This window comes from Sylvia atricapilla, chromosome 12 (genome assembly GCF_009819655.1).
Source record: "Sylvia atricapilla isolate bSylAtr1 chromosome 12, bSylAtr1.pri, whole genome shotgun sequence".
Taxonomy (NCBI): Eukaryota; Metazoa; Chordata; class Aves; order Passeriformes; family Sylviidae; genus Sylvia; species Sylvia atricapilla.
The window spans coordinates 20782156-20807511 of record NC_089151.1 but is presented as its reverse complement, the minus strand read 5'-3'; the positions used below and the strand labels follow the sequence as shown (position 1 = coordinate 20807511).

The 25356-nt window shown below is 47.6% G+C and overlaps 3 protein-coding genes across 3 annotated transcripts; 2 read left to right on the top strand and 1 right to left on the bottom strand.

Moving 5' to 3' along the window:
* The first annotated feature begins 818 nt into the window (after positions 1 to 818).
* Positions 819 to 6911, top strand: LOC136366738 (uncharacterized). The gene is made up of 2 exons (XM_066328016.1): positions 819 to 1122; positions 3140 to 6911. The coding sequence occupies exons 1-2, from the start codon at positions 838 to 840 to the stop codon at positions 4598 to 4600; spliced, it is 1746 nt and encodes a 581-aa protein (XP_066184113.1). The 5' UTR covers positions 819 to 837; the 3' UTR covers positions 4601 to 6911.
* A 2712-nt stretch (positions 6912 to 9623) lies between these two features.
* Positions 9624 to 21836, bottom strand: TK2 (thymidine kinase 2). The gene is given in 11 exon segments (XM_066328014.1): positions 9624 to 10096; positions 10485 to 10565; positions 11803 to 11882; positions 12184 to 12272; positions 14833 to 14906; positions 16255 to 16344; positions 18212 to 18265; positions 19590 to 19664; positions 20380 to 20417; positions 21649 to 21754; positions 21756 to 21836. Coding segments are annotated over 11 exon segments (852 nt in total). The 5' UTR covers positions 21822 to 21836; the 3' UTR covers positions 9624 to 9997.
* On the top strand, positions 21824 to 25215 carry CKLF (chemokine like factor). The gene is made up of 4 exons (XM_066328015.1): positions 21824 to 22017; positions 22091 to 22249; positions 23149 to 23244; positions 24818 to 25215. Exons 1-4 carry the CDS (start codon positions 21871 to 21873, stop codon positions 24920 to 24922), a joined length of 507 nt encoding a protein of 168 aa, XP_066184112.1. The 5' UTR covers positions 21824 to 21870; the 3' UTR covers positions 24923 to 25215.
* The last annotated feature ends 141 nt before the right edge of the window (positions 25216 to 25356 follow it).

The window sequence follows — 25356 nt, the reverse complement described above, 5'->3', positions numbered from 1 at the left end:
TCTTACCCAGCCCAGGGGTCCAGGGGCAGCTTCCAGCAGGAGAACAGAACAGGCCCAGGAATCAAACCTTGTCTCCAGCAAAGACAGTGTAAATGCTGCATGCTTGGCTGAGCTTTTTAAAGAAAGGGAAGCCAGCCCCAAAAGGAACGGGCTGTTTGGCCAGGAGCCAGCAGGAGCCATGTGAGCGGTACCAGGGGCAAAGGGAATTCCGGCAGTGGGAGATCGTGACCAACTCAGGGCTCATCTACAGCAAAGGAATGGAGGCAGAGCCCAGGGCAGGCACCATCAGCCCTGGGGCCGAGCAGCGTGACAGAGACACAACCAGCACAGAGGGCTCTGACTACTAATCACTGCAAAAGTTATACCATTTGTGGTCAATGAATGCTGATACCTCGGTTAAAATGTACAAATAGTGTAAACTTTTGATGTTCAGGGAGCTTTAGGTGGTTTACCATCAGCTCCTGCTTTGTGCAAACCAGGTTAAAGTACAAAAACATCGCCTTGTGGCTCTGAGAACTGGCTGCGCACTCGGCAGTCACCAAGGCCTCGAGACACCCCGAGACACCCCGAGACACCCCGGGACACCCCGGGACACCCCGGGACATCCCACCCACGCCCTCATCTTACCTCGGCGCCCCTGTCACGACAAGTCGCGACAAGCCCCGCCCCGCCCGGCGCGCGGCCCGAGCCCTCTCCGCCCTCCCGCCTTTCACTTTCGGTTGGCGGAGCTCCGCCCCTCTCCCTGACTGACAGGCGGAAGCACCAATGGCCGCCCGGCGCGCGGGCGGTGCCGGCCAATGGCGGCGCGGGGCGGGGCCGCGGGGCGGGCCCGGCGCCATGGCGGAGCCGGCGCTGCTGAGGGAGTACGTGTCGCACCTGGCGGCCCGCGCGGCGCAGGGACAGCTGGCGGCCTGCGCCGACCCCGCGCTCAAGGCCCGGGCGCGGCGGCTGCTGGCCCCGGGGCGCCGCGGGGCCCTGGACGTGCGCGGCGTGGCCGAGCGCTGCCGGCGGGCGCGGGGCGGCCGCGCCCTGCGCGACCTGCTCAAGGCGCTGGAGCTGCTGGAGCTGCTCTGCGTCAACCTCCTGCTGTGCCCTTGGCGCCGGGAGATCCGCTCCCTCAAGGTACGGCGCTGCCGCCCGCCCCGCGGCTGCCGGGCCTCTTCCTCGGGCCGGGGCTCGGCAGCGGCACCGGGAGGTGGAATCGGGACGGGGACACGTCCTGCTCGGGACAGGGAGCGGGGTCGGGAGCGCGTCCTGCTCGAGGCAGGGTGCCCAGCACGGTGCGGGGCTGCTCGGAGGTGTTAATTTGCCTTCACAGGCCCTGTCCTCGCTGGGGCCGGGAGTCTGAGCAGCTCCGGGGGTTGGGAACGGAGCCCCTCGGTGTGGTGAGACAGCAGAGGAGGTTGAAGCTACTCTCAAAGGCTTTGCCTTCCGTCGCACTAAGCTCTGATCTAAATCTGCCTGTAAGCAGGGATGTTTTTAGCAGTGGCTTGGTGCCAAAGCCAGGTGGGCCAGTGCCTGTCTGCTCCCGGATCCCAGCCGAGGGCCTGGCGCTGGGGGGTGGGCAGGGACAGCGCCTTGGACACAGGAGATGCTGTTGTTTTTGCAGCAGGGTGGTCACGCTTACCCCACTTCCCCAGCACTCTGAACACGTCCCATTACCCAGAAGACACAGCCGCCTTCACAGGTTCTGAATTTAAACAGACTCCCCAAACACCCAAATGCAAACTTATTGCCCTTGCTTTGGCAACAGGTGCTGGTGAGAAAAAGCCATTTCTTTGCTTCTTCCTGCGCTTAGGTCTCACCTGTGGATTCTAAACCAGCTGTAAATCCCTGTTCTTCTCATTCATCTCCCTAAAACAGGGCAAAGCATAAGATAGTCAGGTCTACACTTAGTGAGTTCGGCTTTTCCTAACACAAGAATCCTAGGCTGCCTTAAAATTAAACTTTGAAGACCACTGTGGGTAACCCAGATTGTGAGACAGCCTGCTGCAGGCCTGAAATGATTCTACTGCAAGGCAGGAGTTGGAGAACAAGCAGTACCTTGTGCATGTACAGATTTGATTAAAAGCTACTGAAATACATGGAATAGTATTTCCCATGTCCTGCCTCTCACCTGCTCTGATGTCCCTGTAGTGCCTGCAGCTGCCCACCTCCAGAAGGAACAGAAAGTGAGGAGTGCAGGGCACTGTTGACAAATTTCTCTGAGAATTATACTGTGGCCATTCTTTAGGTCAATTTTGTTCTCCTGAGCCTTCTGCTTGTGACACTGATGCTCAGGGGGCAGCCTTGGTCTGGCCCAAGCTGGGCAGCCTGAAAACAAGGTACCCCACTCCTGGAAATCCTGACTTTGCATTCCCAGCTCTCTTCTGTTCTGACTTGCCAGGAGTTGGTCATGCTCAGCTCAGAATAGTCTCTCCTGTCACAGGGTTTCATACAAAACCAAAAACCACTTCCAGGTTACAAACGAGGCCTTGTGCCTGGGGTAGCTCTAAAACCAGGCAAACATTGAACAGTTTTTTAAGTTGTTGCACAGCAATGGCATTTTATTGGTGTTTTGCAGACAGGTTGTGCAAAGAGAGGTGTTTGGACAATCTCTTTTCAGAAAGGTGCTTTCAAAATATGGCAGTTCAACTCAAGGGTAGTAAGGTTCACAGCAGGAGTCTGAACCATGGAAAAAGAAAATGTCAGCAGCTCAGAAATTCACAGTGAGTGCATCATATCTGTTTAGGAAAAGACCTCAGTGATTCATGAACCTCTGTTTAAAAAGCTTAGATTCAGTCGAATACATAAGGTTTGTGTCTGAGCTTCTCTAGTTTGACTAAAATTATTTCCTTAGTCTCTTCCTTTTTGGATACTGGTACTTTTAGCCAAGACCACAGCAGGTTCAAACTGGCACAACTTCACTGAAACTGATGTGCTGTAGCAAAGCTACAGTGCTCCAGAGGCTGCCAAAATAGTGCTGTTAGAAAAGCCTCACTCACTGCAGTTCAAAACTCAGACTTCTAGAACACAAGTTTTTGAAAGCTGTAAGCAAGTTTTGAAGTATTTTTGATCTTTAGGTAATCAACTCTGTCACATTTCCCTGCACCCACTCTCCCAGTGTTCACCAGCTTTGCCATGTTTGGTTCTGTTCCAGACCTTCACCGGGAATTTTGTCTACTACATCCAGCCTGTGCTCCCAGAGGATATTGTGAAAGCAGTCCTGGAGAAAATAGGTTATGTTGCAACTACAGCAACAGAGTTTTCACTTGTCAAAAAGAGAAACAATGAGGAAACGAAGCAGACTGCATTTGAGATATTCCTGGCAAGAATCGAGTGCGAAGCCATCCTCGAGATGACAAATGAGGAGAAACATGACAATTTGGAGAAGAGCCTGCAGAAGGGAACACAAACACATCAGCATCGAGGAGAGGAGGATGAGGGAGATCAGACGCCCCGGAGAGGAGACACGGAAAGTCTGGGGAGCGAAGGGAGCAGTGAGACACCTTTGTGTCTTGCTCCCCAGCAGAAGTGTTCAGCGGCCTGTGCTGTGTCCTTTGAGGCTGCTGGGAATGCGAGGACCAAAGGGGACTCCCCGGGCAGCCTCCAGGAGCACCGGAGGCAAGGCATCAACACCGCACATCTCCCGGGCAAGTGCTGCGACAGCGAGGACTTCCTGGTCACATACAGTGACATTGTCATCGGCCAAACGCCCGTGTTCAGTGAGAGCCTCTCTCCAAAGGCCCTGCAGAGGGAGCCAGGAGCCAGGCTGAGTGGGCAGGGTGCCTCGGCAGGGGCTGCAGAGTCGGCTGCGCTCCTGGGGACGGCGCCTCTGTCGCCGGGAGCCAGCGGCCCCCCGGCCTTCGCCGTGTTTGTTGACAGCTCCTGTGACAGCAAAAGCGCCCTGCAGTTTGAAGCTCCAGGAGTCCCAGAAGGATCAATTGAAGCAGAAATTAATGATGCCATAAACTGCATAGACCCAGCCCCTGGTGATGAACCCACTGAGCTGAAGTCTCTGCCCTACAAGGACTTTGCCTCTGCCCAAAACTGCAGCATCTCCAGGGAAGAGGATGTTTGTGAGCTGTCTTTAACCTTCACAGAACTACAAGTCAAGGATGCTCAGGAAGAACTTATGTATCCAGTAGAGGAAACTGGGCAGGCTGAGGCAGTGGGCTATGCAGGAACAAGTGACAGGCACGTTAGAGAATTTAATAGTTCTCAAATAAAACATGCATACCTGACTGATGCTGAGCTGCACAGGAGAGCAGCATCACACACTGAGCCACCTTCAGGGCTGTGCTGTTCTGCTGGGCACATGGAGGATTCCACTACTGGTTCTGACAGCAGGAGACTGTTCATGGACCCTGCTAAGGCACACCCAGCTTCTGAGAGCTTCAGGCACGTCAGAGAGCCACCCAACCTCACCTACATCCCCCCCCAAAGCATTGATGTGCGGCCCTCCCACGGGGGCAGGAGGAGCCTGGTGCAGCCTGCAGGTGACTCTGCTGGAGGCAGGGAAGGGAAGCTGGAGAACTGTAATTCCCAAGAGACTGACACCCAGGAGCCTTATGTCATCATTGACAGAACCGACCAGGGAGTGCTGTGCCATCACACCTGACTCTGGGTGCTTTATTTGTCATACCTGGGGAGATTGTCCCCTCACCTGTGGCCTTGATCCTGTTGTCAGGGATATGACTGGCTTTGTCAAAACAGTTCTAAAAATCTCAAACCACATCACTGCTTTCAGACAGTAAATAGCAGGTGTTACACAAATTCTTAATGGTTCCTTTCACAAGGAAACCTGAATGGTCACCTTTATAAAGGGTAGGCAAGCTTCTATAAATTTAAACCCATTTAATTCATCAGTCAGATTCCTTCTGGCTGTTCTTAAGATGTTCTTAATGCCAGACAGGTTTCTTCAGCTGGGCATCCTACTTTTCTTTTTTCCCTTCCCAAACCTATTCCTGGAATACTCTTCCAGTACAAGGTAAATTCTTCTAAACTGGAAGATCTAGCTTTAGAAATGCCATACTGGAGTGTACTCCTGTTAACTCTCTGCATTCCTTTGAAGCTGTCTGAGCTAATCTTCCTCCTGACTTCAGTGGAAAACAGGTTTAGAAAGTTTGATAACATTCCTTCAGCTTTAAAGAGGGAAACAGCTCTGTGAACACTTAATTTGTAGAGGCATTAACCTGTGTTTTATATCTGCCTCCATTTATTACCAAAGTATTTTGTGGCCACCACCACAGTTTCCAAGAGAAGCCTTGGGCATTGTAACTGTTCACTGCCACCAGCAGAGAGTGGTCCAGGCTGGGGTTGCTATTTCCTGTGCCCCTGCTCCTGACACTTAATTCTGCACCAGAAGTTCAAGAAATTTTTCTGCAGGCCAGTTGTCATGACTAAAATGAAGGGGAAAAGATCTCATTCTTCATCATTTTAGTGGCAGGAAAAAAAATCTGCTGAGGGAAGGATCCCAGTGAGTAGCAGATGCAGGGTCAGGGATACCCTCCAGGTGGGAGTGCTGTGTGGAAAGCTCAGGAGTGTTGGATCAGCTGTTGAAGGGTCTCAGCACTGAGAGCCTGTGTCACACACTGCTCTGAAGTAATTTAGGAAAGCACACTGCAGTTGTGTTTAGTCTCCAGTGCTTCTTTATACAAATATCCCCAAAGGGTGTCAGAGGGTGGTGCCCAGCAGCAGGACAAGGAGCAATGGCCATAAACTAAAACACAAAAAGTTTCAACATGAGGAAGAATTTGTTTTCCTGGAGGGGGCAGAGCCCTGGAGCAGATGCCCGGGGAGGCTGTGGAGTCTCCTTCTCTGGGGCATTCCAAACCTGCCTGGACATGCTCCTGTGTCACCTGCTCCAGGTGACCCTGCCTGGGCAGGGCTTGGACTGGGTGACCTCCAGAGGTCCCTTCCACCCTAAAAACTCCTCGATTCTGTGATACGCTTGTTACCAAGAAAGACACTTAAATACTGCTTCAAGTAACTTTTTCAGTAGCACTGAAATGTGTGCTGGTTTGGGCTGGGATAGAGTTCATTCTCTTCACAGTGGCTAATATGGAGCTCAGTTTTAAATGCTAAAAAATGCCTTTCGTGTATAGTTAAAATATTAGCTGAAAATAATTTTGTATGAATTGTTTATAATTGACTTTCATCCCTGAAAACACTCAGAGGAGCACACATGGTTTAGACTAGACAAACCTCAGGAATTAAAGATTTGCTTTTTGAACAGCTAATGATTGAAATTGTCATCCCCTGACCTCAGCAGTGTAGAAGAAGCAGAACTTTGCCCAAAGTAACACCGGGGACAGACAGGACTGCCTTCAGCTCTGGGTGGGGTGAGAAATGGGTGTTAGGAACAAAAAGTGTTCACAGGGCTGTGTCCTGACAAGTAACAGGGGCATCCTTTGGGCTCTAAGATTCTCTGCACTAAACCATTAAGTGACATTTTCTGTACTGTGCAAAATGTCTGTCCATAGTGAAATTAGAATTAAGAACAAACTGCAGATGACTGAGCTTTGATTGTACAGAACCATTTCCAAAGAAATTGCTCTTCTGGACTCTTGGAGAAGAAAAAGTTTCTGAAGTTTAACAGCAGGGATTGCAAATATCTGGTATCCCCCTACAAAGAAGCTGCAATAAGTAAGATAATTACTTAGCAAACAGAATCTTACATTTAAGCTCAAATTCTAAAGATCTACAACAGAGCAGCAGAATGGCATTCCTGGGACCACAAGCTTTAGTACTTCACTAGGAAATGCTCTCTCTGTGCACTTACCATTATTAAGTTGCAGTGATTTAGAAAAGAAACAGCTCACCAGATGGGAATAACAGGACAGGAGCTGCAGTTCCTGACTGGGTGTAGTTCTTTCAGTGCAGTGAGTTTTAGGCAAACCACAACCCTGCAAGAGCAGCGATGTCCAAAAGCAGCTCCATCAGCTATTACTGAAAAGCCACATAACTGAATGTTTCTATCCTGCACTAAGTGCCTGACAAATGTCTGTACAAAGTGATCAAAGTGCTAAGGAAGCCTTGCTTGTTCCAGCTAAACCAACCAGAACCAGCAGGGGAAAAATACATTCTGTACTTTTGGGGTCATTCCCCTAAAATTACCCAGAAAATCAATGTGAGAGCAGTCTGAGTGCTGCATTGAAAGGATTCCCTTGAAGGCAACACCCAGAGGGTAAAGCAGGAGTGAAGGGCAACTCCTTTAACAAATCCAAGAATGAGCCCCCCACTGGTTTTCTCTACTCTCCAGTAACTTACAGGTCATAATAAACTGATCATGATATAAACCCAAAAGAACACCTGTGTTTTTCTTTACAAAAAGAAGGAAAATAAAAAAAATGCAGATCAGTTAAGAAATCAATTAATTCTAAGATTTTTTTTAGAAGCATTTGAAAAGAATAACACAGTCCCATGCACCCTGTATTTTCACTGTTCCTCAGCTCAACCAGAGCAGGACTGGGGATCTCATGAACACAAATAAAATCAGCTCTCTATAAAAAGCTAGCTGAAAAAAACCCTCAGGGCCATTCTGTAATCACTTAAGAAAACTGTGGTTTTGAGGGGTTTTTTAAAAATTTTTTGCACTGAATTCAGTGGGACTACCAGTGCACAATTCTCTTCAGAACTAAGCTATATTGTGATGTCCTGTAGAGCAGAAAATTTCCTGCATTCAATGAAGTTGCATTAATGTGGGCAGGACTAGAGCAAAACACCATTTCAAACTGGTAAGATCTGTTTAACAAAGCTACTTTAACCCGATACACTTCATTTGCTTCCTCCAATAGTAAACTAATGAACATCCCACCTCTGGTATGAAGAGTGTAAAGCCTGGGCAGGAAGGAGTCAATACCTTGCTGTGCCTCAGGCACCTGATGGCCACTGGATGTTCCTGGTAAAGGGAACAAAGGAGCAGAGGGAAGGGCAGCACCTTCCTGGAGCCAGTTTCCTGCTCAGGTCCATGGTGCTCACAGCTCAGAGCACAAGTGGGCAAGAGCCAGAGGGGCACTGAGACCAGCCAGGCCTCAGAATGCCCCTGACTCCTGCCAGGGAGGCTCCACCCAAAGGCTCTGCATGGCCCTTGGTGTCACAGCTGACAGAGAAGCATTTCCCTGGGGGGGGATAGAGCTGTTCCCGTGCTAAATGGAATGTCTGCAACCCTCTGAACCTTTGCTTTGGTGGGTACCACCCCAAGGGATCCAGACTGAACGGTAACCTGACCATGGACATCAAAATTCCAACAATCCAGCCTCACTGCTGTAAGATTTTTCCATTACCTACTCCTAGCCTTGCCTTCCATACTTTGTGGTACTTTTGTACTTATCCCAGCTGGTGGATGGGGTCCGCCGCTTGGGACCCAGAGAGCCACAGCCACCCCAAAGGATGTCTCGCTAGAAACAGCTCCTTGGGGGGTCAGGCACTCCTCAGCTGGGTAGAGGGGCTTCTCAGCATCGGGCAGAGCAGTGATTTTTCAGCTCAGTGATTTCAGCTTTCAGTGATTTCAGCTCAGTGCTCTTAGCTCATGCCCTTGTGAGTTAGCCCCTCTTTTAGCCGGCCGTGGTGAGAGAGAGAGAGGTCTCGTATGGAATTTCCGCAGGTGGTACTTTATTGAGAGGGTACCAGCGAAAGGGATCCAGGGACGAGGAACCTCTGCCGACCAGAGGAAACCCAGGGGTTTTTATGGGACACCAGGGTGGGAGGAAAAGGGTACAGAACCAGTCAATTGTAACAGATCTACATAAAATCCCGAGGGGGCTTGTGGGTCTCAGGACAGGTCACTGTGGCTAGGAGGTGTGTCTTTGTCTTAGGGGCTCTGGGTGAAGTTGTGAAATTCTTCCTTGACTCCTCAGCTTGGCTCCCTCCAGGGCAAAGCAGCTGGGGCTCCGCCCACCCCCACAGTACTTGTATAGGAAAGAACCCAAAGAGCCACACCTCTCCTTTCCATTGCAGTTGTTTGAATATCGCAGAATCACTGAGGTTGGAAAACAGCTCAGAGGTCACTGAGTCCAGCCTGTAACCAACCACTGTCACCCCACCCAGAGCACTGAGTGCCACGTCCAGATGTCCCCTGGAGCTGCAGGGGTCGTTGTGGCAGTGGCCATGGCACAGCGCCCAGCCTGGCCAGGGCCCTCAGGGCCTCCCCACCCAATGGGTATCACCCCAGTTAGCTGAGGGTGAACTCAGTGCCCTCCTCCAGACATCAGTAAAGTGCTCAACAGGACTGGTCCCAGCATGGATCCCAGGGGATCCCACTCCCACCACGCTGGGCCCAGCCATCAGTTCCCATCCCAGCCAAGCACGGCCCTGGCAGCCTGGGGCTGCAGCTTCTCCAGGAGATGCCACAGGAGAGGGGCTCAGAGGCTCTGCTGGGTTCCAGGGAGGCACATCCACATCCTTTCCCTCCCCCACCAGGAGGGACACCTGGCTGGGGGGGATCAGGTGGGCCAGGAACCTGATCCTCTGGTTCCCCTGGGGTTATCCCAGCCGTGTGTGCTCACACTCAGGATCATGTGCTGACAGCTCTGACATAAACAAACCTCCTCGTACACACCCCGGCCATCTGGGGTGGTTTCACCCCCATTCACCCCAGGGGGGTTGTTCAGAGAAACCTCAGGTACTCTCCCTCAGAGGGCTGTTGTAATTAACCGTTTATTTCAAATTACAAAACCAGGGCTGTCTTTAGGGGAAAAATATAAAGAAGACGTTAAAGTTACTTCTAGTAAGCAGCAGTGAAGTCGGAAATGAGGGAAACAGCCATATTTTAGCTGAACAAAACTGACACAGTAAAGCTGATGAAAACCTAAAAACACAAAGGAAACTGGCTAATACTCTGTTCCTGATTGGTATCTGATAATTTCAGAGCTGTAAGTCCACAGCATTCTACAAAGCATAGTGCAAAACCAATAACCATTATATTTAAATATTAAAACAATAACCATTATATTTAAATATTATAAGTACCGAATCAGACTTCAGTAGATGATTTCTGACAGAACAGTCACAGGCTTTATAAATGGTGTTGTCTGTTAGATGGGTTCAGTATTTGGTCCCGGTTTTCTTCATACTTCTCTATCATTTTCTGCATGCCATGGTCAGCTCCAATAACCTTGGAAAGAAGATGAACACTGTAAAGAACTGACACCGTGGAACTTGGTTCCTTTTGAACAGAACAGGACTACCAGTGCAGCCAAACTGGGACACTCCCAGGGATCTGCCCAAGCTGCTTTCTGCTGGGAATTTGGCATTCCCTGAAAAGCTACACAGCTGATCCTGCAAGCAATCCCAGTGAACAGCCCCTCAAATTCCACTGCAGAGATGGCAGACCCCACTGTTATGCCATACACCAACAGCTATCACGTTTGTCTGAGGTTGTCCTTCTCCAAAGGTTATCAGAAAAGCAGATTTAGTTACTTTTACCACTAAACAATGCTCCTGTTATTTGGAAAGCACAATCCCCCACATGCCTAATTGGTTATAATTAAAATAATACTCACAAGTACTGGGCAGGAAATTTCAAACAGTGCACGTTTAATGAGCCACTCTTCGTAGAGCTCATGAATAGCTTCTAAATATTCCTAGAAAAGAGGCACTGGAATAACACAAATGTCCAGGGATGACACACACATTGCAATCTTTATCCATTTGGGAAGTAGTTAGGAGACACATATAAAAGCCTGCAACACATATCTTCCACTAACAAAAAATAAAAAGCATCAGAGGGTTTTTGAGAAAAATTAATTCCCAGTACAAAGTTTAACTCTACAGGAAGACCTCAAAGACACAGCTTACAGGAGCACAGGGCTCTCAGCTCCTTTTAAGATCAAGCAACCATGATTCTCTCCCACAGGTAAAATGTGGTTCAAGATTTTTACAGAGAAAAATACAACAAAGGAAGGACAAAAAGGGCAAGGCTGCAAAGAGTATGTATGGGAGGCACTTTCTGTGTCAATACATTTCCCTAAAATTCCCAGTTCACTTTCTTGTAACTCAATTTCCTCTAAAAGCTCTTTTGCCTGCCATCAATTGTTTTTTTTTCTTCATGGAGACCACTTCACATTGCTCATTCATAACTGCTCCCCTCCTCTTCAGCAGAGCTGCAAAATAACACAGGAGCTCTTCAAATCCATTACAGGAGAATTTATTCTCAAGGCAAAATTTCACATGGCCCAAAATTTAGCTCTTTGCCCAGATCTTCCACTGACAATTGCTTCTCCTGAGCCACCCGCCCAGAGCTGCAGAGAGAACTGCATTTATGTCTGATCAGGCTTCTTTAGAAGCCTTGTGGCATGAAGGGCCATGCTGTAAATTGGCACAGAAAGTCACTGTTCCATCACCACAGTTTGTTTTAAAGCAGATTCCCAAGCTCACAATTTTCAAAGAGTTGCTTCTTTTCAGCCACAGCAGAGACACTTTTCATTCACAAACATCCTGGTGAGAGCAGACAACAAAGAGCCCAGGGAAATCTCAGCACCTGCAAGCCCAGGTATCTGTTCTTCACCTGGGTGCTTATGTGCCATTTAATGGTACAAAGGCAATTGACTTTTACATCTTAGAGATTGCCAGTTGATTAATACTGCACCTTAAGTCAGCTACAGTGCACAGATTACTACAGCAGAACACCTGGGAGAGTCAGCATGCATGACAGATCATTTTTTAAAAATAAATCAAAATTCAATATCGGGGTTTAGTTTGCACTGGAAACAGCTGCACCACATTTTGGCAATATACTCAGGATACAATTTTAGTATTTAGACTGGAAACGTTCTATTTTCAAAGCTCCTTGTAAGCACATATGTCAGAAGAAGTCCTTACCAGAGGAATGACTTTTTCCTCTTCCCTGCATCGTGTCTTTAGCCTCTCATAACAAACTTTAGGAGATGTCTGCAAATAAACTGCAGGAACAAAAAAAATGTTAATAGTTATGTTCAAGGATCAGCTTTAAAAGCAAAGAAGTAACTCACTTCACAAACTACAGAAGGGAAGGATCCTGGTTTGGGTACCACCACTGGACCTCCCCTTTGGCATTGCCATGAATCAAGCCATGAACCACCCACCAACCCAAGCTGTCTGGTGGTGTCCACTTCTATACTGAATAATGTGATTTTTTAATGAGCCAAGAAACAAGAGTTATTTTTTCTCCCAGAAAGGAAACCCACCCACAAGCACAGCCCTCCAGACCCAGCAAGACGTTACCTATCAAATCAACTGAAACATCAGTGTTGTTCTGGATCCAGTCAAACCATTCACTTAGGACAGCATAATCCACCTCTGGCATTTTCCCACTGAGCAAACACAAGAGACATCACTCACTCAGCAGCATGCAGAGATCAACTCCAAGCTCTCATTTTGCCCACTTGACCAGAATCCCTCCCCATTTACTCCCAACATTTATTAAAAGAAGGCCAACATTATGCCCACCCAAACTGAAGGACACATAAACCATTGTTTATAAAATACAAAGACCAAATATTTTCCTTTTTTTGTTTTTTAAGGACTCAATGGTATTTATTGCTCAGATTCTCTGTATCAGCATCAGTTCAAATCTGTCCCAGGGCATGTCACCAGAAGGGCTGGATTTACTGAGCAGCACCAGTAATTCCTTACAGAAGCCACAGTAAAAGGCAGCAGAAGTATTATGTCAATGTGTCAATAAATTTACTCCCACTTTAAGAAATATTTGTGGAAAGAGTAGTGAAATATGCAATATGCTTCACTGGAACTCTGAACTCAGAGCACAGAACGCTGGAGACAAATGTCTCAAGGCTATCTCAGCAACAATAATAAAGTATCAGACAACTCAGGTAAAAGGGAATTACTGAGGACATGTTAAGAATCATATATGTTTTTATTAGTGTATCAATTTTCACTTATTACCATATTCTGATTGTCAAATATTACTAATTTTACAGTATCCTCTCTTCAAAAATATTACTCATTTTACAGTGTCCTCTGTGACAGTAACACATACTCCATACTCTTTCCTAAATGCCTCTGCAATAAAAAGTTGTAAAAAAGAGGGAGTTGGGAAGCTCCTGTGCTCTCCAGCTGAGTAATTAAGACCAGTTATGCCATTTTAAATAGAACTGAAGAAAAGTATTCCACAGATTTCTAAACCAGTCCCCTGGAAACTTGCTTTGAACCCTTGCAAAACTGAGCAAAAGTAATAAAGGTATTTCCCTATGTATGGAAAAAAGCAAAATCCCTGTTTGTACCACCTCTGCTCTTGATCTGCCATCCAGCAATGAGGTAACACTGGTCACTGCTGCTCTTCTAGCACATCAGTTCTGGGCAGCAGGGATCTACATCAGCCAAACTCTGATTGTGCTACTTTTGTCCAGGACAGATGGGGGAAAGGAAGGCTGGAAGGAATTGGAAATAAGAAAAATCTCCACTGTTCTTACCCTAAAAGACAGATACATCCAAGTCAATTCTGCACTGACCTGCCCTTGCTTTTCCTGGATAATCCTGGGAGGACTCTGGCTCAAGATCCATAAAGATACAAGGAATGTAAAAGGCATTTAAATGGGGTTTAAATTTCCGAAGCTTGCCGACATTGGACTCCTACCAAGTCATGTTTTTACTGCCTAAGTCCAGCATGAACAAAGTGAATTTTCTATCACAACTAATGATGGATTCAGAGGGACAGTGAACTGCAGTGCTCACCTACAGCACACCCTGCACACTCATGTGCACACATGTAGAACTCACTTAACACAGCCAGACTGACTCATTTCCTAATGTGTCACAAAACAGCCACTTTCATATATTCCTTGATTATTCCTTGTTTTATTTATAATCCTTTTACACTTCCTTTTCTTTTGGCTTGCTGTTGGTACTGTCAGCTGCCTTCTAGCTTGCTGTAATAAAACAAAGCAAATGCCTTTTCTCCAACATTTGAAAAGTGCTGAAGCCACAAAATATCTTAGATGCCCCTAAAATTGTTGTTATTATTAAATTAATTCAGAGTTGACACAAACAGATTTAACCTCACAGCAACTAAATCTTAGGGAAAACAGCACTTTGTCTACATTAAAAAGAAGTCAGTAACTAAAAAGGAGGATATTCTAGGCTGCTTGCACTGTGTGTGGACCGGGATGAATAATGTGTGTCTCTCCCCACTTCTCAAGGCATTCCCGTGGCAGGGATGTGCTCGTGCAGCATGGATGACACCTTGTGGCACAAACTGGGTTTGTCCCTCAGGGCCACTGAAAAACCCACTAAAACCCACCTGTCACAGACACTCCTAACAGAAGGTCAGCATCCCAACAACCAAACAAAACCCTTATTCCTGCACTATCTTAATTAGCTTAGGATGGGTGAGTTATACCTAGGGCAGGTAACAGGTGATTGTTCTTCCTTTCTCACAGCCTGCCAAGGCTTGCAGCCTATTTTGATCGTGTCAATCCTGATTCTGAGCAAGAACACAGGACTTGAGTCTCTGCTTGCAAGAAATGCCAATCCTGGATGCCAGGCTGGATAACACTGCCCGGTTCTCTCCCTCTTACAGTCTCATTCTTTATATCCCCATGGTTTTTTACCTGTCCAGCATGTGTTTGACTCAAGCAAGATTTGGGTATTCAGCTGGACAGCAGATAACTTCAATAGATGGTGTCTAAACAATGCTGAGTTCTAAATATTCAGGAGCACTGGTGAAAAAGGTTTTCCCGAGTCCTACAGGAAGGCGGCAGCACAGCCCATACCAAACACACTGCTACTCCAACACAGAACTGGCAGATTTCATAGGCCCCTTAAATGCACATTACCAAAGAAATTACCATTTGATTAAATATATGTTTAAAATAAATAATCCAAGAAAGTAAAGTAGAAAGCCACATCCCATACCTTCGATACAGGTTTTCCACAAAAACGTGTTTTGCACTGTGAATTGATCGCTCCATCATCCTTATGGGGGAAACCTGCAACATAAAACTTGACCCTGTACATTTTCAGGCTTGTTTCTCTGCAGACTCAGATGGCACTTATGAAATACCATTTTCAGATCTTGTGAGAAACAAACTCACACGGGTGAGGGAAGGTGGGAACCACAAAACAAACAAGGACTGCTGATTTCTAATTTGTTATTCAGACAGCAGTTCAAAGCTCAGTGCTCAGCATTCAGTTGAGCAGTGGGAGGTAACTCAGGGTACAAAAAGCAGCAATGCACTTGGGATCTGCAGGACAATGGGAACTATTGCTCCCCAAATTGCTGCTCCATCCCATGCATTGCTGGGTCACAGCACAGGGCTGACATCGGACATTCAAGAAAAGAAACAGGACTTTTAAAAGAAATAACTGCAGCTGACAGAGCCCTGGCCTCAGCCAGCCCTGCATGTGTTCCACCAGCACTGCATGTTGGAGCAGGGAGATCCTCTGACACTCTTGGGCCTGGCACAGCAACTTCTCACCCAGGCTTCTGCATATTAGCAAAAATGGCTCCAGCAAGGCTCAAATGACAAAAGAGCTCAGACTGAAATACAGGGAAATCCTCAGGAATTCCTGAAAGAACTTCTCCAACAGAACAGGGTTTCTATTGTCTTGGGAAAACACTTCTTCCAAAAATCTAATGATTATATGTGCCACTTCTATATTTGGCACCGCTAAAAGTTTGCCCTGACACAAACTCAGAAAACAGAACTAAGAACAATCAGTAAAATTTAAGCATGGCATGTAAGACCAGGTCTTGTAATCAGGGAATGGAAGACAGCATAGAATCTAACAAAAGGTGTTTGAAGGAGAAAAGAATGAAGAAATCTTGATTAAAAGGTAGAATCTGAACTTTAATATTAAAGAAAAAAAATCACAAGGGAAAAAAAGGATGTAAACCACCCAAAAAAGCAATAGAAAACAGTAGTGAAAGTATTTTGCATAAACAGAGGAAGCAATGGCTAAATTTCTACTAGACAGCATGAAGCACTACTATGAATTCTAACATGAGATTACTTGGGGTTTACCAAAGACTCAAAATAATGAAATCACAGACAAGTCGCTGACATGAAATGAGGAAGAGATTTGTACAAGCCTAGCCCCAGAAGGTGTGCCCAAACAGCAGCATCAGTCTGGGGAAGTTGTGAGCAGGCACAAGGCAGAGGTTTTACCCCCAGAGCACACACTGAGCATATCAATGTCTGCACCACAGAAATCCCTACTCACTGCAGGAACAAAGAATGAACACACACAGCATCTTAACTCTTGAATACAAGGTTAAAAGGATTTAGCACTCATAACCACAACTAATTACTTTAAAATTAAAAGAAGTTTCATTACCATGGGCCTGGTATGCTGCTCCAGCATGGTCAGCTGGACATAGGTCTGCAGAGTTATCCCCCACCTCGATGCATCCTGGTACATTAAGCCCTGGGGTTGGAGATGGAAGCAGGACAGATGGACATTTGTTAGGACAAACAGCTCAACAGAGCTGGGTAATTAGGAAGCTTTTGCCCTACAACAGCATTGCTCTAACAAGTGCACTAAAACAGCTGACATCAGGTTTGACAAGAATTAAGTGACCATTTGTCTCCACAGTGGAGATGTAGAATTATGGTCCTGTCCCTACAGACACTGAGTGGGAGGTTGGCTGAGGGTCAGCAGGAATTACTTACTCTGCACATGGAACAGTCAGAACCAAATAATGAAAAAAAAAACCTGTCTACTACTCTATTTTTGTGTGCTGACAGACTCTCAGTACACCCAGTGCATCCAGAAATCATACAGGGTTCTAAGTGTGGTCTGGGCCTCAGAAAAGGTGTCCTTTAACACAGGCAGCTGTTCTTCCCAAAGGATCCTCACAGCAGCTCTCAGGTAGCTGTTCCACTTTCTGACTGCTGCACTTCCACACACACACAGAACTTACTATCTATCTAAGCAACAATCTATCCTGCACAGCAGAGAAAGGATCTCGCTTAAAACATCATTCAGTGTCTGTTGGCTGAAGTGACAAGTTTTAAGCCAGCAGCACAGCTTCAGTCCACAGGTCTGACCTTCTCTTTTTCTCCCTGCCAAGATCAGACTTCCCCAGTGCTCCAAGGCTGCTGTGGTGTCGTGCAACACATGCTCCACCCTTTACCAACAATCAGAAAGGCATCGGCGACTCCTAGGAGGGACAATTCCCCGTTCCAGAGGGCCTGTGCTAACACCGATGGTATCTAACAGGGTTTGGGGTGTGTCCCCAGGGCGGACTGTCTGAGCACAGAGGCTCTGCCCCCGCGGGGTTTGTGCAGAGGGGCTGAGCCCCAGGCACAGGACTAGCAGCAGGGACACTTCCAGCACCCCAGCAAGGCCACTGTGCAGCTGGGACCCAGGGACAGCCCTGGGGGAACAGCTCCAAGAAGCCTCGGCCACCCAAAAGACAACAGAAGTCCTCAATGCCTCACTGGGCTGAATTTTCCTTATCTGCACAGCCACAGGATCACAGATTCGTACAGTGTTTAGGGGTTGGAATGGACCTTAAAAGGTCATCCCTGCCATGGCAGGGACACCTCCCACTGTCCCAGGTGCTCCAAGCCCCAGTGTCCAGCCTGGCCTTGGGCACTGCCAGGGATCCAGGGGCAGCCACAGCTGCTCTGGGCACCCTGTGCCAGCCCTGCCCACCCTGCCAGGGAAGGGTTTTTTCCAGACATCCAACCTAAACTTCCCCACTTTCAATTTGCCCCCTTTTCCCCTGTCCTGTCATTCCAGTTCCTGAGGAATTGTCCCTCTCTGGTGTCCCTGCAGCCCCTCAGACCCTGGCAGGAGCTCTGGGGTCTCCACACAACCTTCTCCTCTCCAGGCTGAGCAGCTGGGAGAGCTGAGGCTCACAGGGCTCCAGCACCTCGGTGGCCTCCTCTGGACTCACTCCAACAGTTCCATCTCTGGGGTACCAGAGCTGTTCACAGAACTCCAGTCAAACATTAACTGACTGGATCCGCTCCTCACCTTGAGTGACATCCTTCCCTTCTTTGAAACAGGCAGAAAACATTTAGAAACAACTGCCACACTCAAGGGTTACCTTCCCACTCACACCCCACCCAGTCCTTGCCAAAACCACATTTTATGTGCAATGTTTCTATTACATGCATGTCTTAATCACAGTAGAAGCTCTTTTGCTTCATGGAGCTTTTGTTTTTGCTGTGTGACATTTGGATCACACCTTTTGTAGCAGTTTTGCCGGCTGATAAAAAGCCATCATACATGTCTTGCTACAAGAACAGTCACTGTAACTGCAGAAATAATTTCTGCCACTTACCAGGATATTATGACCTCTAACATTCCTCCACTTGGCCAAAGGTTCCTTCAAAACCTGGTTAAAAAGAATTACTCCATGTTAAACGCATCTTTGATTCAAAATACTTAATGACTCTACAAGTGTACAACTATTTTTAAGAAATACTTGTGCAGTAAATCAGAGTATTCAGGACTTGTACTGGAAACTCATCACACTTAAAAAAACAGTACTGAATTCTGTAACATAAAAGGTTAATAATGAACCCTGCTAAAAATAGAGAAATGTCAATATCCAACATCTTCTTAGCATTTTTAAATGCTGGTTAGATTACCTCATAAGCCTGGAGAGAATTTCTTTCTTTTCTTTTTTGCTTTTTTGGGTCAAAATCGGTGCAATGTAAGGGAAAGAACAGCTTAGCAGAGTACTGAGCCCATCCCCTTATAAATTAATTTATCAGACAGTAACACTTGCCAGCAAAGGAAGAGGATCAGACCGCTACCACATTCATTTCCATTTTATTTTTGTGTTCTAACAAACAAAATGTATTAAAATCTTTTACAAAATGAATCAGAAAAGCTTCTACTCTGAATAGGTAAAATCACAAAACACCTGCCTGGCTCAAACAGGGTCTAAATCTGCAATAATACTGTAGAGTCAAGGCCTAGGAGAATCTCATCAGCCGAGGAACTTAAGTAGCTACTTAAAAATGCAGCATGGTATGCAAATTAAAGTCTGTTATCCTTTGGATTAACAGTTAATTACTTCGTAAGGATAATTCCTGTTAAATTACCAAATAATATCTGGCAACCCAACATTTCTATGAGGACTCCTAAAACTTATTACCAAATGTGTTGCCAGGTCTGTTGGGGAAAGCATTAATATCTGTTGCAAAAAAACAATTGTTCACTGAGGTTTGACCTTGATTTTGTTTAAAATACAACAAGCCTGCCCTTCCCCTAACCTGGTTCTAAGCAACACAAAATCAAATACCAGATCAGTCTAAGAAATCCCCTGAAACCGTTCTAAAAGATTTTCCTTTTTTAAAAAAAGCCATCTATTCACTGGGATCACTGTTACATGGCATCGGTATTTTTACATAATAGTTCTTTACTTTGCTTTTACCAGACCCATCTAAGATTTCAGTGACATGAAATGGCAAACAGGCAAGTCCAAACATGCCCATGCTCTGTGAGCTGCTGTTACTTTATAAAGGCACAAACCCCGATTCACAGGTTTTCCTGGTATTTTGGCACCCAGTCCAATTTGACTATAAAAAGTTGGGCTGGTGCCCCAGCAGCCCCCTGCTGCTCCCTCCTCACACACCCAAGGACATGTCGGATCTAAGACAAGCAGCTGCTCAGTGACAGAAATAAGGACAAAGAAATGTGTATCCAAGTACCTCAATGCTGGTAGTTTGTGCAAAATAATCCAGGCATGTTGTTTTTCCACTCGCAATGTTGCCCTCGATACAGATCTGGTGAGAAACAGAGTCACTTTGAGACCCACACTGTGGCACAAGAGTGAACAGTGTGTTAGAAATGCACCCTGCCCATTCCAACATGCCAGCCTCCTACACTGGGAAGGGATTATTTCATGGGAAGGCACTGGGGATCTGTTTGGATGTTGTGACTCTCCCAGATCACCACTTTTTCCCTCCTGCTACCCCCACAGCCAGCACCTGCCCTGCTCACAGCTCCCTTCCCAGGGCTTCCAGTGGGTCACCTGCTGCTCCTCACTGCCACAACCCACCTCAGAGACCCGGCTGAAGAAATCATTTCAACATCTATTATATAGACAGCTTAAACCTTAAGAGGGGCCACATTTTTATTTTCAGAAACCTAAACAAGTAAAATAAAGTAAGAGATTTTTTTTTCAACTGCCTTAAAATGTATAGCCCAGGGGAGTTATATAAGGCAAAGGCAAGGCTACACATGCAACACTGAACCCAAAATGCCACCTGTCCTGACACAAGCCCTCACAGTTTTATTCCTCACAACCTATGCACAGATCTCTCACACTTTTATTACAATTTTCAGAACTAGAGCAGCATAGCCTTGCACAGAGTATGACCCCAGGACAGACCCACCACTACACAGTGACACACCTATGCCCAGTACACACACACACGAATTATAAGGAAAGAGGCTGCACTGCTTACTTTGTTTTCTGAACAAAATGCAAATACTTACAATTCTCTTTCTAGCATCTTTTTTAATCAGATGCTTATCTAGAATGGAAATAAACAACAGTTAAAATCAAAGCGGTCTTAATAACTTAGTTATACTGAATCTCTTAATGTGAAATCCTCCAGGACATTTTTAGGTTCCCTATGGCTTAATATGACTATTTTCTAAATTATCAGCCTTCCAGGGTTTAGGTAATTATTGGGTCATGTAACAGACACACTGTGGCACCGACTGACACAGATCTAGCTGAAGTTCTCCACTGTCCCGGACACTGCCGAGTCCAACGGTGAGTGCTCACACTTCCACCAGATTTTTGCTACATCTGCTCCTCCTTAGTAGGTTTGCGCAGGGGAAAAATTAATTTTGGAAAGACTGGTCGGAGCAGCACTCACTGGCCTCACAGGCCCGGCGGGGTAAGAGTGCGGATTACAGAGCAGCTCCGAACCAAGCACCTTACACCTCAATGCTAAGGTAAAAAAACCTGTCCAAGCCAAGATGAGCTTATGAGACCCTTCATCCAGCCAAGCATGGCAGGAAGGCACGGACGGGCTCGGCGGTCACCCCCGGTCAGAGCTCCAGCCTGACCCCGCTCCTGCTCCCCGGAGCCGCTCTAGGGACTGACCCCGCTCCAGGGACTGACCCCGCTCCAGTCTGACCCCGCTCCAGAGACTGACCCCGCTCCAGAGACTGACCCCGCTCCAGGGGCTGACCCCGCTCCAGGGGCTGACCCCGCTCCAGGGACTGACCCCGCTCCAGGGACTGACCCCGCTCCAGGGACTGACCCCGCTCCAGTCTGACCCGGCTCCAGTCTCACCCCGCTCGAGGGACTGACCCCGCTCCGGTCTGACCCCGCTCCAGAGACTGACCCCGCTCCAGTCTGACCCCGCTCCAGTCTGACCCCGCTCCAGTCTGACCCCGCTCCAGGGACTGACCCCGCTCCAGAGACTGACCCCGCTCCAGTCTGACCCCGCTCCAGAGACTGACCCCGCTCCAGTCTGACCCCGCTCCAGAGACTGACCCCGCTCCAGTCTGACCCCGCTCCAGAGACTGACCCCGCTCCAGTCTCACCCCGCTCCAGTCTCACCCCGCTCCAGGCTCGGACCTCTCTCCTGCTCCCCCGGAGCCGCTGCAGGCTCTGAGCTCTCTCCTGAGTCCGGCCCCACCCCTGCTCCCCGGGAGCCGCTCCAGCGCATCCCGAGGGCTCTCCCGGAGCCGAAGCCTGGCCCAGGCGTGTCCGCCCGTCCCGTGCCCGCGGTTCCGCCCCGCACTTACGGCCGGTAGCGGCGCGGGGCCCGCCCGCCGAGGTGCCCGGGACGGCGGTGCCCGCTCCCCGCCGGCCCCAGGCCCAGGCCGCGCCCCGCCGCCACATGGCCCATCCCCGCCGCCGCCCGGAGCCGCACCGGACCCGGCTCCGGCCCGCCCCGGCCCTTCCGCCGCCGCGCCATCACTTCCTCCGCCCCGGCGCTCTGAGGCGGGGCTGGCCGGGCGCCGGCAATGGCCCCGGCATCACCTGCGGGATCGGCCCCGGCATCTCCGCGGCTCCCGGCGCCGTCCCGGGGTCGCCGTCCCGGCATGGCGCGGCTGGAGGTGGACCGGGCCTTCCCCCGCTCGCCGCGGGGCGTGCTGAAGATCGCCCGCACGGTAGGGCCGGGGGCGGCCCCGGGGCGCGGCGGGGCCCGGCCCGGCGCTGACCCCGTCCCCTCCTGTCCCGCAGCTGGTGGCGCTGGCCGCCCTCATCTGCTTCCTGGCCTCGGACGCGCACGAGGCCTACACGGCGCTGGCCGGCATGGAGACCGTCATCACCGGCCTCTTCCTGCTGCTCTACCTGCTGAGGCTCGACGCGCGGATGCGGTGCCTCTTCTGGCCGCTGGCTGTGAGTACCCGTGGGCTCCGAGGGCCGGGGTGCTCTGCCTGTGAGTGCGGATGGCCGTGAGTACCAGTGTCCCCTGGCTGGGGGTACCGATGTCCCCTGGCTGGGGGTACCGATGTCCCTTGGCTGGGGGTACCAGTGTCCCCTGGCTGTGAGTACCGATGTCCCCTTGCTGTGAGTACCAGTGTCCCCTGGCTGGGGGTACCAGTGTCCCCTGGCTGGGGGTACCAGTGTCCCCTGGCTGTTTTGGCCGCTGGCTGTGAGTGTGAACAGGAGGGATCAGCTGTCCCAGGGGACATTGTCAGCCAGCTCAGTGATTATCTGTACAGGTAAGGCAAGCCCCAGTGCTCTGAGGAGGTTGAGGCAGTTTTTCCTAACGGAGTGTTCTGTTCCATCAGCTCCTGGGTGGCTGCTGGATCTGATAACAGCCCCTCCCAGCACAGGCACTGTTTGTCTTGCTGTGTAACACCTTCACATCACAAATTAGTCACACACTTTCGCTCAAATACTAGTGAGTTCTCCTCTTACCTCCCTTTTGTACATATATTGGCTACTTCACTCTAGCAGGTGTAGCCAAGTTGCAAAAATTTGACACAAAAAACAACAGAAGAAAGGTAAAATGAGGAAGTTTTACTATAAACGCTTTTTTTACCATCAAACCACTGGGTGTCAGTGTCCTCTCACACGGGTATTACTGTAACTGTTTTAATGGCAATCCAGGCATTTTTAACCATACTGTAACTCTGTTTTAATGGCAATCCAGGCATTTTTAACCATACTGTAACTCTGTTTTAATGGCAATCCAGGCATTTTTAACCATCCCTTCTGTGCTGGGAGCTCTCCACGTTCTCCTTCAGGCCTGTATTTCTGAATAAATATTTTGCTTCCACTACCTGTTTCAGGATATTTTCAACTCGGTGGTTGCAGCGTTGTTCCTCCTGGTTGTGGGCTTGTTTGCAATAATAATCAAGACCAACAAGGGGACATTGGCTGGAGGAGTAAGTAGGAACATTGTTAATGAATTTCAGTTCTTAAAGTGCAGTGATTTGAACCTCTTGGTACACTCACATTGTGGAAGGACCATGCAAACAACTGTCTTGGAAGAACACTCTCAGCAGTAGCAAACAAGATACATTCAAGTGTATCTCACAAAAAGAAAATAAACCTCACCTGACTAGTAATTTAAAGATGTTACAAGAGTTAGGAATTACTGCAGAGAAGTACTGAAACATTGAAAAATTCTCATGTTTTTAAGTAACCTACATTTGCTACCATTGCTTGTAATCCTGGGTGAGGGAATCCCTAGCTCTTTTAGAACTATCCAGTTTGGTTACACTACTTGAGAAAAAAATGACAACAATCCTGCTAAAAAGAGTTGAAACCTATTAACAGACATGCTGGTACCTCCCTCCTGGCGTGGACATTCTTTTTTCTGACACAAACTGAGGAATTATATCAGTTGAAAAGGGGTTTTGTCCATACTATGATTGTAAGAATTTTGTGTTCCCAAGATCAAACCAAATTAATAGTTTGTGTAACTGGTAATGGCAACTAATATAATTAACCTTAATAAACAATAAGGAGGGGAAGAAAACCCCTCAGTTTTGAAAGTTTCTAGAAGTACAAGATACTGTACAAGCTGAAATGTGACAAGCAACCAAAAGAAACCTAAAACCTACCACAGAGGTGTTCCAAACTCACCTTAGGAGATGGTGAGGAGGAAAGCTTCACTAGCAATGGCATCCCAAAAAGACTTTCTGATAGAGTGACTGTGCTGGAATAGAATTTGTATTCTCAGTTGTGAAGTTCACAGAAATTAAAGGTGGGAGCAGGAGACTGAGCAGGTAACTGGGAACACAAGTTTGGGTGGAACATATGACATCTTCAGTGCTGGGAGGGACAGAATCACCCTGAGCCTCTTCTTCTGAGGGACAAACTGCCTAGAGCTGTCCTCTCCCAAGAGCCCTCCTGAAAATAAATTCCCTGATCAGATAATTAGTGCTTGCATAAAAAACTCTGTGTGTATGTGGGATGGGGCCGAAGGGCAGGAATTGAGTGAGTTAACTCGGTGACTCTTCTGCAAACAGATTTTTCCAGTTACCTGCCTGAGGTTGTCTGTTTTCTAAATAATTCCTTACATTTTATTCAATTTGGAATATGTTTTCCTTTCAAAGGAGAAGAGCATTTTCCCGCTGGGCTTGTTTCTACGAAAACTGACTTTTCTCAGGGCCAGTCCCATTAATTAAGCAACCTTTAAAGGGACAGAAGGGCTTTCATTTAGGATAAAAGCATTGTCTGGCATAATGCAGCACTAGCTTAGCTTTCAAGGAGAGCACCACACTATCTCCAAGGCCTGACATAAACATCAAACAGAGCAGGCTGTAGACAGCTCTCTGAAAGGCAGATGGGATGTAAATGTGGGTGTTACTTGAATTGTCAGCTGTCTCAAATCACACACGTTTTCAAGGCCAGAACCAAGTTAGGAAGATGTATTTACTGCTACCTTGATGAGTCACTACAGTAAAAGCTCGAGACTGATTGGGGGAACTAATTTTATGGTAATTTTTATAGGTGTTGGGTCTTATATTGCTTGTTCTCTGCCTTGTCGACGTGGTTCTTCTTTGCAAGAAGATTAGCCTTGATAAAGCAAGAGGAAGGAGTGCTCCTGCCAAATAAGATTGATGTGTTAGTGAAAGAATGAGTTCTCCATTGTTTCCCCACTGTCTTTTAAAGAATTTGTATTTTCATGTGCTCACTTTTGAATTTCCTGTGCACTGATGTTTCTGCAAATACCATTCATAAGGTTTCATACTTTTCCAAATGCAGTTTTCAGCGTTGCAATTTCACCAGTTAAAGCTTCAGAGAAAATGGTCATGTTTTTAATAAACTTAATTGAGTTTTTACCTGTACGAAAATTATTTTCATGGTTGTCTTCTTTCTCTAATAAAAAGGGAAAAAAATGAGCTTAAGTGCATTGTTTAATCTTATTTATTTGCTAAGTGTAAAAAAAGTACATTAGAGTAAATGCACATTTTTAAAGTAAAGTAAAAATGTAATGACCCAGTAACCATCCTTCGGAAAGATTTTCTTGTGCCGTGTGAATTGCACGT